The sequence below is a fragment of the Palaemon carinicauda genome, chromosome 5, assembly GCF_036898095.1.
Source record: "Palaemon carinicauda isolate YSFRI2023 chromosome 5, ASM3689809v2, whole genome shotgun sequence".
Lineage (NCBI taxonomy): Eukaryota > Metazoa > Arthropoda > Malacostraca > Decapoda > Palaemonidae > Palaemon > Palaemon carinicauda.
Genome location: NC_090729.1, coordinates 119,934,213 through 119,949,212, shown reverse-complemented (window position 1 = coordinate 119,949,212; position 15,000 = coordinate 119,934,213). Strand labels below are relative to the sequence as shown.

The window sequence follows — 15,000 nt, the reverse complement described above, 5'->3', positions numbered from 1 at the left end:
GTGCGAACTTGGCGTTAAGGTTAGGGTTAATTTGGTCTACTTTTTGCTCGACCTTGACCTTTGACATAAGACTTTTAAAATTGAATCATTTCAACGTCTCATCATAACATTTAATCTCTGAAAGTTTCACTGCTCAATGAGTAAAAGTGTGGTCAGGAAGCTGTTTACAAACAAACAAACGGATAAATGGACAAACAGGGGCGAAAACACAACCTCCTCCCATCTTCGTTGGTGGAGGTAAATATTTTTTTTACACAAAATCCATTGTTTATGTAAAGGAGTCAGAGTCCACTAACGTAATTATCTTCTACTTCCCCAATTCACTTTCTCTTCATGTCAGTTTCAGAGGCTCAAATAGCACTATTTAGGATATCAATCCCGTTTCCATAAGTTCATCAAACACTGACAGAAAACGAGGTTGACACAAGGGATTTGTTTTGAGCTTATCCAAAGCTATGGCTCTCCATTCCTGCACAAGAGTTTCCCAGTCTGAATCAGCAAGTTCTGGAGCTTCTTCGGGTTCCAATAATATTATTGGTACGAAACCTATAGAAGAGAGCGCGCCAATCTTATTCTTGGCCCTGAATTCCTCCATGAGTTCCTTCTCGTCGAAGTACATAGGTAAGCCAGCAGCCTCGAGCACTTGTTTATAAGATTTATGATAGACGGACATGATTTGATCGATGTTAGGTACCCTGACATCACCACTTACACTGCTGTACAAGAAGTAATTCAGGTCACTGGCTATAGAGGCCTCACGACACATCTGAAGGTCAAGTAACATGACATCTATGGGATGACCCTCGTCATCATATCTGGAAAGAGATTGACCCCAGGTTAACATTAACCTTATTAAAGATATTCTAAAAAATACCTCAAGTTTAGCCATATTTGTCAACAATAACGAAAGATAGACTAATGCACTCTCCTAATCTAGGTAAAAATAATAAGAGGCAACTAAAGTTGCGATAAGTACATACAAAATATTAACAATATCAGCTTGGCATCTTTTAAAAGACTAAGAATTCAAAGAAAACATTTAAATTTCGATCTTATAGCCTTCTTTACGGAGGGAATAATTAAAGTACACCAAGCAATGGCTTTCTAAGAGATGTTATCGTAAACCACAATGAAGTCATCGGCCCGCGACCCCCCCCTCAAAAAAAAAAAAGAATGTGCGTTAAACGATAGCAAATAAGTAATTGAAAATAAACTGCAACCGTCTACACGGGAGTTGAGAGAGTGTAGAGTCTCTAGGAGGGTATTGAGGAAGGAGAGGAATAGAAATCACTTAACAAAGATAGGAATTTGTCAGCTAAAAAAATGATTCAAAGAGAGGTCAGAAAAGAAATAGAAAATTAGGGTTTGCCATATTTCAAACTACAGTAGAGGATATTCTAACAAGTAAGAAATGGAAATATACATGGGCAGGGCATATAATGAGAATGACAACAATAGATGGACTTTAAGAATAACAGAATGGGCCCCTTGAGATTATAAAAGAAACAGAAGGGAGAGAAGCCGATGGATTAACGAACTAAGAAAGTTTGCGTGCGGACTGGCATAGAAACACCATAAACTGAACCAAGTGGAAGGACATGTCTGTGGCCTTTGTTCTGCAGTGGACTAGTAACGGTTGATAATGATGATGATGATATTTCATGAGGGAAGATGGCCAGGTATGTTGCAGTATGTTCACTGCTCCATCAGGCTTCCTTTGTTTATATTGATGATCAGATAAGAGACTCTTAGATATCAGCTATTAAGTATCAATGCAATATCTTACCCTTACCTACTTGTTTCCTGGTTCTCACACGGGTGTAAGGAAAATGGAAAACCCTTTGAATCATCATCGTCCATTATTTTTATGCATCCTAGGGAGGCATCGAGCCGAAGGATATTAAGTTTAGTATTCTTTTCTCATGGGTCATTTCTTTCAGATGATACCATTCAACTTCACTATAGTCACCACAAAGATTCCGGGCGAAATAAGCCTTTCCCCCTGAGGACATCTTAGCCAATCACATTGTCTCCCTTGTTAACAGCGGTCACAATACATCCCCCTACAAATTCTAAGCTGTTAACGAGGGAGATAACATGATTGGCGATGACATCATCAGGGGGTGGGACTTATTTCACCTGGAATCTATGTGGTAACTATAGTAAAGTTGAATGGTATCATCTGGAAGAAATGACCCATGAAAAAAGAATACTAAACGTAATATCCTTCGGCTCAATGCATCCCCAGGATGCATAAAGATAATGGACGGCAATGACCCAAAGGGATTTCCATTTTCCTTACACCCAATATGAGAACAAGAAAACAAGTTAGTAAGATATTAAACAGAGAAAAGATGTACGAAAGAAATAATTATTTGTGGGGATCTTTAAAGCTAAAGATATAGGAAAGTTTGGAAATTTCCAAACGTTAGGCTTAAATCGCCTATATATAAATCAGGATATATATTAGTTTAGTGAGATTGGTGTTACTGTATGGACATGAGTCGTGGTATGACAATGAAACAATATCCAACAGATTTTGTAGATTTGAGAACAAAGCTCTCAGAAGAATATTGGGAATTAAATAGCAGGACAGGATTAGAAAGGAAACTATAATAGAGATTACTCGAGTGCCATATGTGGATGAGATCAAGGTGAGGGGCAGATGGAGTGCTCTTCGCACTCCCCAAGAGAGATTTGTTCACCAAACTTTCAACTGGACTTCACAAGGCACTAGAAGAGTTGGAGGACCAAGTCCTGCATGGCTGAGGACTATGAACCGCGAAGTAGTAGACGATGATTGGAGGAGAATTGATTTAAAAGCTCAAGATAGAGACGAACGTCGAAATCTAATCAAAGCCCTTTGCGTCAATAGGCGTAGAAGGAGAGGAGGATGATGATGAGACTCACCTGAAGAGAATATTGTTGTTCCAGCAGTCCCCGTGGCATATACTGTTAAATTTTACGCTTTTCATGTAGGTTGTAAAAAGAGTCTCTGCCTCGGGTTTGAGCGAATTCAACCAACGAATGACCGTCTCATATCCACCAACTTTCTCCAACATCATTACCCCAGTATTAACTTGATGCTCAAACATCGGTAAGAACATCTCTTTGGCATTGGGAGCCATTTCAAAGAAATCCTTACAAAGAAATTCATATTTTGATCCTACAGTTTCCCCTTCACTCAGTTTTGTCATCAACAGGTATGAGGCACTGTGTAGCCTGGCTAGTTCAGCCATGACGAGGGTAGTGTGGTCTTTACTCAGACCTTTCCTTCTGTCGTACATCTTGAAATCCATAGCCCTGAGATCCTCAAAATACAGTTGCTCTTTACCATCTTCCAAAGAAGCAAGAAAGCACTTGGGGAAGCGAAGAGGATGCTGACCTGCAGATACTAATATTTCATTCAATGCAGGTACAACTTCTCCATAGAATCCTCCCTCCTTAGCGAAATTCATCGGTGTCAAGGCAGAGAGACCTCCAAGGTTCCTCAGGGAGTTGAGCTTGATGACATAGGTGACTTCACATTCTTGTTCATTCATCTGGTATTTGACTTCTACACTCGTCACTATAGATGCGTAATTATCTCCAGGTTTGGTGAAGTCAACCACCTTCCAGGATTCCAGGACAGCATCACTTCCCTTGTCGGAATTGAGAGCTTTTGTAACATGATCTTCAGTTATTAGACTTTGAGGTGTTAGATTCTGCGTTCCAGAGGATGCCACTGGAAAATAAAAAAAGAAAATTAACAAATATAAGGGTGGTACGTTCTGCGTTCCAGAGGATGCCACTGGAAAATAAAAAAAAAAAAATTAAAAAATATGCTATAAAGGTGTTACATTCTGCGTTCCAGAGGATGTCACTAGAATATATATATAAAAAAATAACATATATAAGGGGTTACGGTCTGCGTTCCAGAGGGTGTCACTGGAAAAAATTAACAAATATAAGGATGCTAATTCACGTGCAGTATTCTTAACACTTATGGTGGAGTAAGCATTCATATATCTGAAGTTAGCGTCACAGCATTCCTAAAAACTTTCCGAGTAATTTATAGGTTTAAGATAATAAAGTTCTAAGTCACATTCTTTTGATTGCTATTTTTATACAAGTTAATTTTTTTTCTTCAAATACCGAGCCACAAATTGCTTTCAATATTGAGTTCACTATGCCTCGGGTATAAAGACGAAAAGAAATTCATCTATAATAAACGTTTCTACCCATTTAGTTCTCTTTTGATTCAGACGTATAGGTTCCAATCCTGGTCCGGGTATGATACAGGTACAACTTATCGTAAATGAAGATCACCTTGTCTTTACTGCCAAGGAGAGTGAATTCGATATTAGGATCTTTCTGTTGTTCGCTATTTTTAGAAATTGTATTAATCCTGTTAATTTAGATATCTAGTCAAAGTTCTTGCATAAATTTCTTTGATAGAATATTTTAGCTATCTGTTTTTAAAGGTAAAATTCTAGTATTACCACTTTAGAAAATACATTCTCCCTCTCTCTCTCTCTCTCTGGAGTGTATCAATGTATTAATGACAGCAATTGATGTAGTTGGATATCTTTGTTATTTAAGTGACAAAGAAAACCTACTAAGTCTATAAAATAGACAGAACTAATCAACCCAAATTACAACATATATCCTTTCCTCACTGGGCTAGTTTTCCCTGGTGGAACCTTTGGGGTTGCTTTTCCAACTAGGGTTGTAACTAGCTAATGTAATAATAATAATAATAATAATAATAATGATAATAATATTCTTTGCATCTTTTCCCACTTCTATGTGGGGTCGATGTTTCTGACGGCTTTCTCCATCTACCTCTATCCCACACTTCATCACCGGTTAATCCCTTTGATCGAAGGTCATCCTTGATACAGTCCATCCACCTTCGCTTTGGTCTCCCTCTCCTTCTCGTTCCCTGTACCTCCATTTCCATCACTCCAATTCGAACTGGCTTTTTAAAATTAAATTTAAAGCCGACGATACACATTTCTTCCTATTCTTTTCTTCCAATGACCTCCAACTTCGTATTGCTCGTGGAAAACTGTCCGCTGAAGTTATATGGCTTCGGTCAGTGACTGAAGGGCTTCCGTGGCTGGTTTAAGACTTTTCATTCACAATATCCGAGAGTTTAGAGAAAAAATTATCCCTCACACCCATTGTAGTAAAGCCCTGAGTAAACGTCTGTGAAAAAAAAAGAAAAAAATTGGCTCCAATTCATTTTCCAAAGCAGCTCTCAGTCTCAGCAGACTAAACATCATCATCATCATCTCCTCCTAGGCTTATTGACGCAAAGGGCCTTGGTTAGATTTCGCCAGTCGTCTCTATCTTGAAGTTTTGATTCGATACTTCACCATTCATAATCTACTTCGCGTTTCATAGTCCTCAGCCATGTAGGCCTTGGTCTTCCAACTCTTCTAGTGCCTTGTGGAGCCCAGCTGAACGTTTGGTGAACTAATCTCTCTTGGGGAGTGCGAAGAGCATGTCCAAACCATCTCCATCTACCCCTCACCATGATCTCATCCACATATGGCACTCTAAAACACATCACATATTAGAATCTCTCCGGGCCCCCTCCCAAAAGTGTACTAGTAAGTTAATAACGTACTTGCTACTGACAAATAAACACTGAAACTCTCCATGGGATACACCGTTTGTTTTCGTGTTTTATGATACCTATGCCACAAAATAATTTAGCCATTTATTAGATCCGTTGCCAAAGTAGTAGGCCTACTGGTACCGTTCTCATAACTCGCAAGTAAACCACAGTTTGTATTTCTGGAGCTATTTCCGGCTTCTTAAATGTTTTTATTGAAATCTCTCTCTCTCTCTCTCTCTCTCTCTCTCTCTCCTTTAGTGACCACACTTGAGAATCACAGATTTTTATTATCAATAAGAGAGAGAGAGAGAGAGAGAGAGAGAGAGAGAGAGAGAGAGAGAGAGAGAGAGAGAGAAGATGCGGGTTGCTCTGAATTTTCTGTCCAGAATATTCCAGTTTGATATATGGTTGACAACTAAGAAAAAATCCCATCAGAAATATGTGTAGTAATATTTAGAAGACAAAAAATCGCACAGTCAAGAGAATATAAAGAAAATTCTTACTAGTAAACCAGGAACTGAATTATTCCCGCAGCAGCGCAGAGCTTTGCAGGGAATCACACCAAAGAGATGACACTAACTGGCTCTGGCAGCTCAACATTGGCGGCGATGCCAGATGACTTTCTCCAAAGTATTGTACTGCACATTGTCCACTCACCGTATTTTGTATCGAAAGTATCGTAAAAACATTTTATCATATAACAGACACTAATGCAGTTAGTTACAAAATGTTACAATGCATAATAGACATTTTCAATTAATATTAAGAAAGCAAGCATAATACGAACGAAGGATAACATTACCTAAAACGAAAACGGACACTTGGTAGAGCGCCTACCTTCGCCTATATCATATAAAATCGGCAATTGAATTGTGCACTTTTTTGGCAATAATTTCATGCAAATCAGATAAAAATTGTCCATGATAGCGCAAAAAAAAATCTTTGACCTTTTTGTGACCTTAGCCTTAACTTTTGACCCAATCACTCCCAAAATCTAATCAAATTGACCTTGGATCATGGCCAATCATCACACCAAATTTCATGAGATCCGGTCAAATAGATTTTGAGTTCTGCGAATCACAAACATACAAACAAATGAATACACTCAATCAAAACAAAACCTTCGCCTCAACAAAGTGTGCGAAGGTAATAACCTATATAAGTATTTACTGAATCTAATGAAAAATTTAGAGAACCCCATGATCCAATTGTTGAGGTGTATTCTCATGTATTATTGTTGTCTTCTTCTTCTTCTTCTTCTTCTTCTTTGTCTACATCTTTTCCCACATCTATGTGGGGTCGATGTTTCTGGTCAGCTTTCTCCATTTACCTCTGATTATACTCACTGACCATAGTTGTTTGGGCTAATTTTTCATGGCTGGATGCCTTTCCTGCCGCCAACCCTCCCCATTTACCCGGGCTTGGGACCGGCACCAAGTTGAGGCTGGCTTGGTCCCCCCCTCAGTGGCTGGGTTGTTGTTGTCTTTTCTGTACATAAAAAAGTTAATTAATTCCTTATTTATCGAATACTTTATACAAGTTTGTACGCATCTAGTTGTGTCCATTGGCTATATATCCTAAAACACTACATTTTCTCTATGTACTTATTTTGGATAGTCTATGCTAAATGCGTTTAACCACTTTGAAGCAAATTCAAAGGTTCAAAGGGACAATGTCCTCGAGATTGACCAAACATGCAGTACTTATGATCAGCGTCCAAATCCCTCTTCATCAAATTAGGACCAGGGAGGGCCAGGCAGTGACTGCTAATGACTCAGCGAATAGACTTGTAGGCTCCCCCAAACCACCCTCACCACTGCAACAAGTTTAATCTCTTCATTTCTAATAGCATCATTCAACCAGTGTGAAATGTCACCAAAAATGAATTTAAATTATCCTTGAAGAAGTTCTGAGCATTACCTTATTTCCTTTCCTCACTGGGCTGTTTGCCCTGTTGGAACCCTTGGGCTTATGGCATCCTATAATAATAATAATAATAATAATAATAATAATATAAATTGTTCAGCCATTTACCCATGTGGTTGGTGGAAACAGGAGTCTGGCTGAATGAAGGTTGGAGCTGGTAATACTGGTTATCAACTTTATGCATTTTCTCATTCACTAGTCCATAGTCCCCTACAATAGGAGGTATGGGGGTGGGAATGGTGATGGCATTAACGGCGTCTATGGTCCTGTTTGCTCCCCTTTGGATCTCCTCGATGGGGTTGTTAGTGAGCCACTCAAACTTAGTTCTGTTTGCCAGGTTACCATATAGTTTCGTACGCTACTAACGGGTACATATGGAAGTGATTTTGTCTGCTCTCCTAACAGTGATGGTATACTTCTTCTGAAGTTCTTTGGCTGCATCCTTACTTAGCCCATAATGGTACCAATAGAACATTCTCCTCACTCAATAAGGGACTCGGCGCAGAACAAAGCTAGCTGGTATCGGTTGTCCAACAATAACTTGATAACTATCCTCATATCCGTTGGTTTGGGTTCTGATATATAGTGTATTTCAGCCCAAAGGTGATCCTGGTTATGAGAAGTGAAAAGTTGATAAGGTTGATCTACCCCCGACTCTAGTGAAAGATCTGCATCTGCTCACTATTTGTGGTAATGAACGTCTTAATAGCAGTTTGAAGCCTCTTCTAGAAGGCGTTCTTTTTCAGTTGGCAATTGATAATGCTGTGAGAAGGACTTAGGAGGAACCTGTTAGTGGGGAGAAGATCTGGAGGGAGGGAGAGAATTACAGTAGATACTGAGATAAGGGATAAGGGTGGGGAAGAAGAAGAAGTTGATAATGTTTTCAGGGTACTACTAGCTCTCTTCTCCTGAGATTTCTTTTTCTTCTCCCTCTGCAGTGTCTTCTTCATCACCCACATCTATCATCAGTCTTGTTCGCTACATCTTTGCTATTGTCTCCCAAGCAATAACTATCACATCTAAATCATTGACTCTTCATTTACCTGTCTAGAAAAGTTGTGGTAACGTCCCTGACTGGTGAACGCCAGACTGGTGTTCGAGTCCCACTTAAACTTGTTAGTTCCTTTGGTCGCTTCAACCTCACCATCCTTGTGAGCTAAGGATGGGGCGTTTGGGGGAGCCTTTAGGTCTACCTGCTGAGTCATCAGCAGTCATTGCCTCCCCCTCTTTGGTCATAGCTTGGATGGAGAGGGGGCTAGGGTGCTGATCATCATATGTATATATGGTTAGTCTCTAGGGCATTGTCCTGGTTGATAGGGCAATATTACTGACCTTTGCCTCTGCCATTCATGAGTGGCCTTTAAACCTTTAAACAGTAACCCAACCATCTAAACACAGTGCAACTCACCCTACTTTTTCATTCCTATTCCTTCCATATATCAAGGCCCTTTCTTGCTGGCACTTGTGCCTCATCTGACCAGCTTTTCTTGGTCTTTCTCCCTTTCCATTTCTCCTTCTAATACTTCTAAATTTTGTCCAGGTTCCATTAACCTATCAATTTACATTATCTCATGGTGGCCAAAACCCCTCAAAACATTGCTATCCAGATTTTCTATTATTATTATTATTATTATTATCATTACTATTATTATTATTATTATTATTAGTAGTAGTAGTAGTAGTAGCAATAGTAATAAGAATAGTAGTAGTAGTAGTAGTAGTAGTAGTAGATTGAATCAATAATCTCCACAGGCTCCAGTTCATGCTTGTTAGACAATCTCCTTCCACAACTTATTTGGTAAGATAATTTTTTCCACCATTCTACAATTATTCCATGATTGGTATATTTTCCCATGCAATCATAATTACGTAAATTTATTCTTGAATCACTATACCATACAACTATTAATATTCCCCTACTATTCTTATTAACATTCACTGCTCCTTGTCCCTTGTATTCAATTACCCTACAGTTTCTATTGTTCCAAATAACCTTTAACGTTCTTCATTTTCAAATTTTCTCCTTAATCAACGTATCTCAACTAGTTTCACAAATCAATATAAAATCCTTTTCAAAACTCAATTAGTCTTATTTAAGAAATTTTCATCAGCATCCTCTTGAACTTTCCATCTCTAAAGATAATCTTAAATTTACCCCCAGGTTCCTTACATTGTTAAAATTTTGCATAAAAAACGGTAAATGTCTGACAATATTTATTCCAGGATTTTTACCGTTTTAAAAACGGTTATATAGAAGTAAAAGTGAGATATTATGGTCACCAACCCGTAAAATATAATAACAAATTAGGGTTAAAATTACGGTCGTCTGTATTTTACTGGAATGCGGTTGAGAACAATATATTTTTAAGGAGAATTTACGATTAAAATTACGCTTTTTTTGTAACAGTGTAAAATCTAAGACTGAGGAGTGTCCTTTTTTTTTTTGGTGTTTTCGTCACTTTGATATACTCTTCAGCAAAACCAAGATTCCCAAGCAAGCTAATACAACTAGAAGGATAATGATCTTTCTTAAAGTAGGAACTCACATTTATTTATATATATATGACTCTATAAATATCATATTTAAACAAAAGGAAAAAGATATAACAGACTGATACAACGATTCTGCTTTTCATTTAATCATTCCTCATGTAATAAAAAAAATTCTTAGACCTATAGTGAAAATTAATATTTATACAAAGGGTATTCTGTAAACCAAACTATAATTACAAGCAACTGAAGTAATTATATCATATTTCTCAAAATCGTTGTACCATTGAAGTTGAAAAAATATTTGAAAACATTTCTTAATATCTTCATCATCTCCTACGTCTGTTGACGCAAAGGGCCTAGGCTAGATTTCGCCAGTCGTCTCTTTCTCTTAATATCTTAATTACCCCTATTTAGGATATCAATCCAGTCTCCATAAGTTCATCAAACACTGACAGAAAACGAGGTTTGCACAAAGGATTGGTATTGAGTTTTTCCATAGCCATCGCTCTCCATTCTCGTAAAATAGTTTCCATATCAGTTTCATTCATGTCAGGAACCTCTTCGGGCTCCATAAGTAATATTGGTATGAATCCCATCGAGAAGAACACCCCAAGTTTATTCTTGGCCCTGAATTCCTCCATGAGTTCCTTCTCGTCGAAGAACATAGGTAAGCCAGCAGCCTCAAGCACTTGTTTATAAGATTTATGATAGACGGACATAATGTGATCGATGTTGGGCACCCTGACGTCACCACTCACACTGCTGTACAAAAAGTAATTCAGGTCACTGGCTATAGAGGCCTCACGACACATCTGGAGGTCAAGTAACATGACATCTATGGGATGACCCTCGTCATCATATCTGGAAAGAGATTGACCCCAGGTTAATAGCAGTCCTCTTCATGGGTCTTATGGGAAGAAACTAAAGCGGGGATTACACGGTCAAACGGTTCGTCGAACTCGGTTGTCGAACCTGCTTGTCAAACGGTTCGTCGAACTCGGTTGTCGAACTTGCTTGTCAAACGGTTCGTCGAATTCGGCTGTCGAACCTGCTTGTCAAACGGTTCGAAAGGGCGGAGTCAGTCACAAATGCATAAGGTTTGTGGACAATGAAGCCCCGCCCACAAAAGTCAGGCGAGAACAGACTTTCTTCGAACTGTTTGATGACGTGTTCGACAACCAAATACCCCGTTCACACGTCCGAATATCACTTCAAAAACTTGTCTGTCGAACCACGTTCGACGAACCGTTCGACCGTGTAAACCCGCCTTAAGACTTCACTTAACGTTGATTGTACAGAGAGTAGTATCTGTCGAATAAAAATAATATTCTCAAAAATAATTCAAGCAGATTATATTAATCTACATTTGGTACAGTAATGCATTCTATTAGATTCAAAAGCAACAGTGAGATATGACTGAAGCTCTGAACAGTAAATCAAAGTTTCTATAAACTCACCTCAAAATTTTCGTCCAAATACAAAAATTCAAAAGAATAATAATAATAATAACAATAATAATAATAATAATAATAATAATAATAATAATAATAATAATGAGGGACGATGATCAGCATAGTTCAAAATAATCACTGCTTCATCAGGATTCGTGATTCCAGCAATTGAACAAAATTATTATCATTATTATTTACAAGGTAAGCTATAATCCTAGATGAAACAGCAAAATGCTATAAGCTCAAGGACTCCAACAGGGAAAATAACCCACTGAGGAAAGGAAACAAGGAAATAAACAAACTGTTAGAGAAGTAACAATAATAAATATTTTAAGAAAAGCGACAACACTAAATTAGATCCTTCATATATAAACTATAAATCTTAAAAAAAAAAGAAAAAACAAACTAGAGGAAGAGGAAAAAGATAGAACAGCGTACCCGAGTGTACCCGCAAGTAAGAGAACTCTAATACAAGACAATGGAAGACCATGGTACAGAGGCTATAACACTACCCAAGACTAAAAATAAATTTCAAAGACTTTTGAATTTGAATGCGTATTATATATATATATATATATATATATATATATATATATATATATATATACATATATATATATATATGTATATATATATATATATATATATATATATATATATACATACATATATATATATATATATATATGTACATATATATATATATATATATATATATATATATATATATATATATATATATATATATAGGTAGATATATGTGTGTGTGTATTGACAAAATATTATAAAGTATTAGATAGATAAGATGTACAGTACACAAGAAGAAAATCCATCTTAGGAGTTTTTAGTCCAAAGGATATAGCAAATCTCTGGACTTTCTAAAAGTCAGACTCACCTAAAAAGGAAGTTGTTGTTCCAACAGTCGCCATGACATATACTGTTGAACTTCTCGCTTTTCATATAAGTTGTAAAAAGCATATCGATCTCAGGCTTGAGCGTCTTCAACCAGCGAATGGACGTCTCATATCCGCCAATTTTCTCCAACATCATCACCCCTGTATCAATTTGCTGTTCAAACATCGGTTGGAACAACTCTTTGGAGGCGGGATTCATATCAAACATTTCCTTAGTAAGAAATTCATATTTCGTCCCAACTGTTTCTCCCTTGTCAAACTTGCTCATCAGGAGGTAAGAAGCGCTGTGTAGCCTAGCTAGTTCGTTCATGATGAGGACAGTATGGTCTTTACTCAGACCTTTCCTTCTGTCGTTCATCTTGAAATCCATGGCCCTGAGATCTTCAAAATACAGTTGCTCTTTGCCATTTTCCAATGAGACGAGAAAGCACTTGGGGAGGCGAAGAGGATGCTGACCTACAGATAGTAATTCTTCATTCAATGCTGGTAAAACCTCTTTATAGAATCTCCCCTCCTTGTCAAAAATGATCGGTGTGAAATCTTCAAGACCCTCAAATTTTCTTAGGGAATTCAGTTTGACGACGTAAGTGACCTCACAGTCTTGCTTGTCCTTCTGATATTTGACTTCTACGCTCGTCACTATGCAAGCATAATTATCTCCAGGTTTGGTGAAGTCAACCACCTTCCAGGAATCCAGGATAGCATCACTTCCCTTGTCGGAATTAAGGGCTTTTCTTACGTGATCTTCGGTTATTAGACTTTGAGATGTTACGTTCGGCGTTCCAGAGGATGTCACTGGAAAATAAAAAAAAAAAGAAAATTAACAAATATAAAGGTGATACGTCCTGCTTTTCAGAAGATGTCACTGGAAAAAACTAACAAATATAATGGTGTTACGTTTTTGCAGTCCAAAGGATGTCACAGGATAAATAAATTAACAAATATAAGGATGCTAATTCACGTGCAGTAAACCTAACACTTATGTCTGAGCAAGAAGTTTTCTTGTATCTGAAATAAGTGAAACAGTATTCCTAGAAATTTTCTAAATACTGCTTTTGAAATCTTATTCTGTAAAATCAGATATATTTAGTCAAGGTCCTTGGTGGTATATTCAACTGGGCTCCACAAGACACTAGAAGAGTAGGAAGACCCAGGCCTACATGGCTGAGAACTATGAAGCGCGAAGTGGGAGATGATGAGTAGAGAAGTATTGAATTAAAAGCTCAAGATAGAGACAACTAGTGAAATCTAACCGATGCCCTTTACGTCCATAGGCGTAGGAGTAGATGATGATGATGATGATGACAGCTCGGACGCCTGATGCGCCCTCTCAAATGCCTTCTATCAAAAGCATCCTCTTCCACCAAACCTCTTCTCTCCATATCATCCTTCACCTGATCTCCCCATCTAATTCTCTGCTTCCCTTTTGATCTTTTCCCCATAACAGGTTCCTCCTAAGCCCTCCTCCCTCCCTCCCCACTCCCCATCCTTAACATGTGCCATTCTTTTTCTTTCATCATTTTCCAGTCTTGCAAACAGTGATACTCCCATAACTCTCCTCTCTGTTCTCTCTAGCTTGGCTTCCTCTTTTCGTCATAAAGCCAAAGTTTCTGATCCATACATTAACACTGGTCTTATTACTGTGCTATAGATCTTGACTTTTACCTTAATTGGCATTATCTCATCACATACCACTCCGTCTACCTACCTCCATTTCCCCGTGGTGCTTTTATCCTATTCTCAACTTTAGGCTCACATACTCTCTCCTAATTTATAGCAGATCCCAGGTATCTAAATTCTCTCTCTCCAACTCCTATTACAATATATGTCTACCCCTGGAGAGTTATGGGGACCTTTGACTGGCCAGACAGTATTACATTGGATCCTTCTCTCTGGTTATGGTTCACTTTCCCTTTGCCTACACATGCACCGAATACTCTGGCCTTTTCTTTATATATTCTCCCCAGCCCTCATACACCTGACAAAACTGAGATTACAAGACAATTCTTCACCCAAGGGGTTAACTGCTGCAGTGTAATTGTTCAGTGGCCACTTTCCTCTTGGTAAGGGTAGAAGAGACTCTTTAGCTATGATAAGCAACTCTAAAATTAAACCATTGTTCTCTAGTCTTGGGTAGTGCCATAGCCTCTGTACCATGGTCTTCCATTGTCTTGGGTTACAGTTCTCTTGCTTGAGGGTACACTCGGGCACACTATTCTATATAATTTCTCTTCTTCTTGTTTTGTTAAAGTATATACAGTTTATGTAATAAATATTTATTTTAATGTTGTTACTGTTCTTAAAAGATTTTATTTTTCCTTGTTTCCTTTTGTCACTGGGCTATTTTTCCTGTTGGAGCCCCTGAGCTTATAGGATCTTGCTTTTCCAGCTAGGGTTGTAGCTTAGCAAGTAATAATAATAATAATAATAATAATAATAATAATAATAATAATAATCATCATCATCATTAATTCAGTGAATTGTTTTTGGTACTCTTATGTATTGTTCATGAAAATAAAAACTATGTAATGTTTTACTAATTATCTAATCATCTAATGTTTTACTAATTCTTCACAGATTCTAATAAACATGTTCAACATTATAACAAATC

At 37.7% G+C, this 15,000-nt stretch overlaps 1 protein-coding gene across 3 annotated transcripts in view; it reads right to left on the bottom strand.

The window, feature by feature from the left end:
• LOC137641441 (uncharacterized) overlaps positions 1–15,000 on the bottom strand; it is a 19,026-nt gene that overhangs the window by 431 nt on the left and 3,595 nt on the right. The window contains exons 1-3 of one of the 3 annotated variants that reach the window (XM_068373983.1): positions 6,109–6,230; positions 2,911–3,724; positions 1–815 (exon numbers count right to left, since the gene is read on the bottom strand). The exon at positions 1–815 is cut by the window's left edge and continues 431 nt beyond it. In XM_068373983.1, coding sequence (XP_068230084.1) covers positions 365–815; positions 2,911–3,724; position 6,109 — 1,266 coding nt within the window. In that variant the 5' untranslated portion in view covers positions 6,110–6,230 and the 3' untranslated portion in view covers positions 1–364. Of the gene's footprint in view, positions 816–2,910; positions 3,725–6,108; positions 6,231–10,303; positions 10,886–12,370; positions 13,185–15,000 lie in introns of those variants that run through there. The other 2 variants (XM_068373982.1, XM_068373981.1) reach the window with 2 other exon arrangements.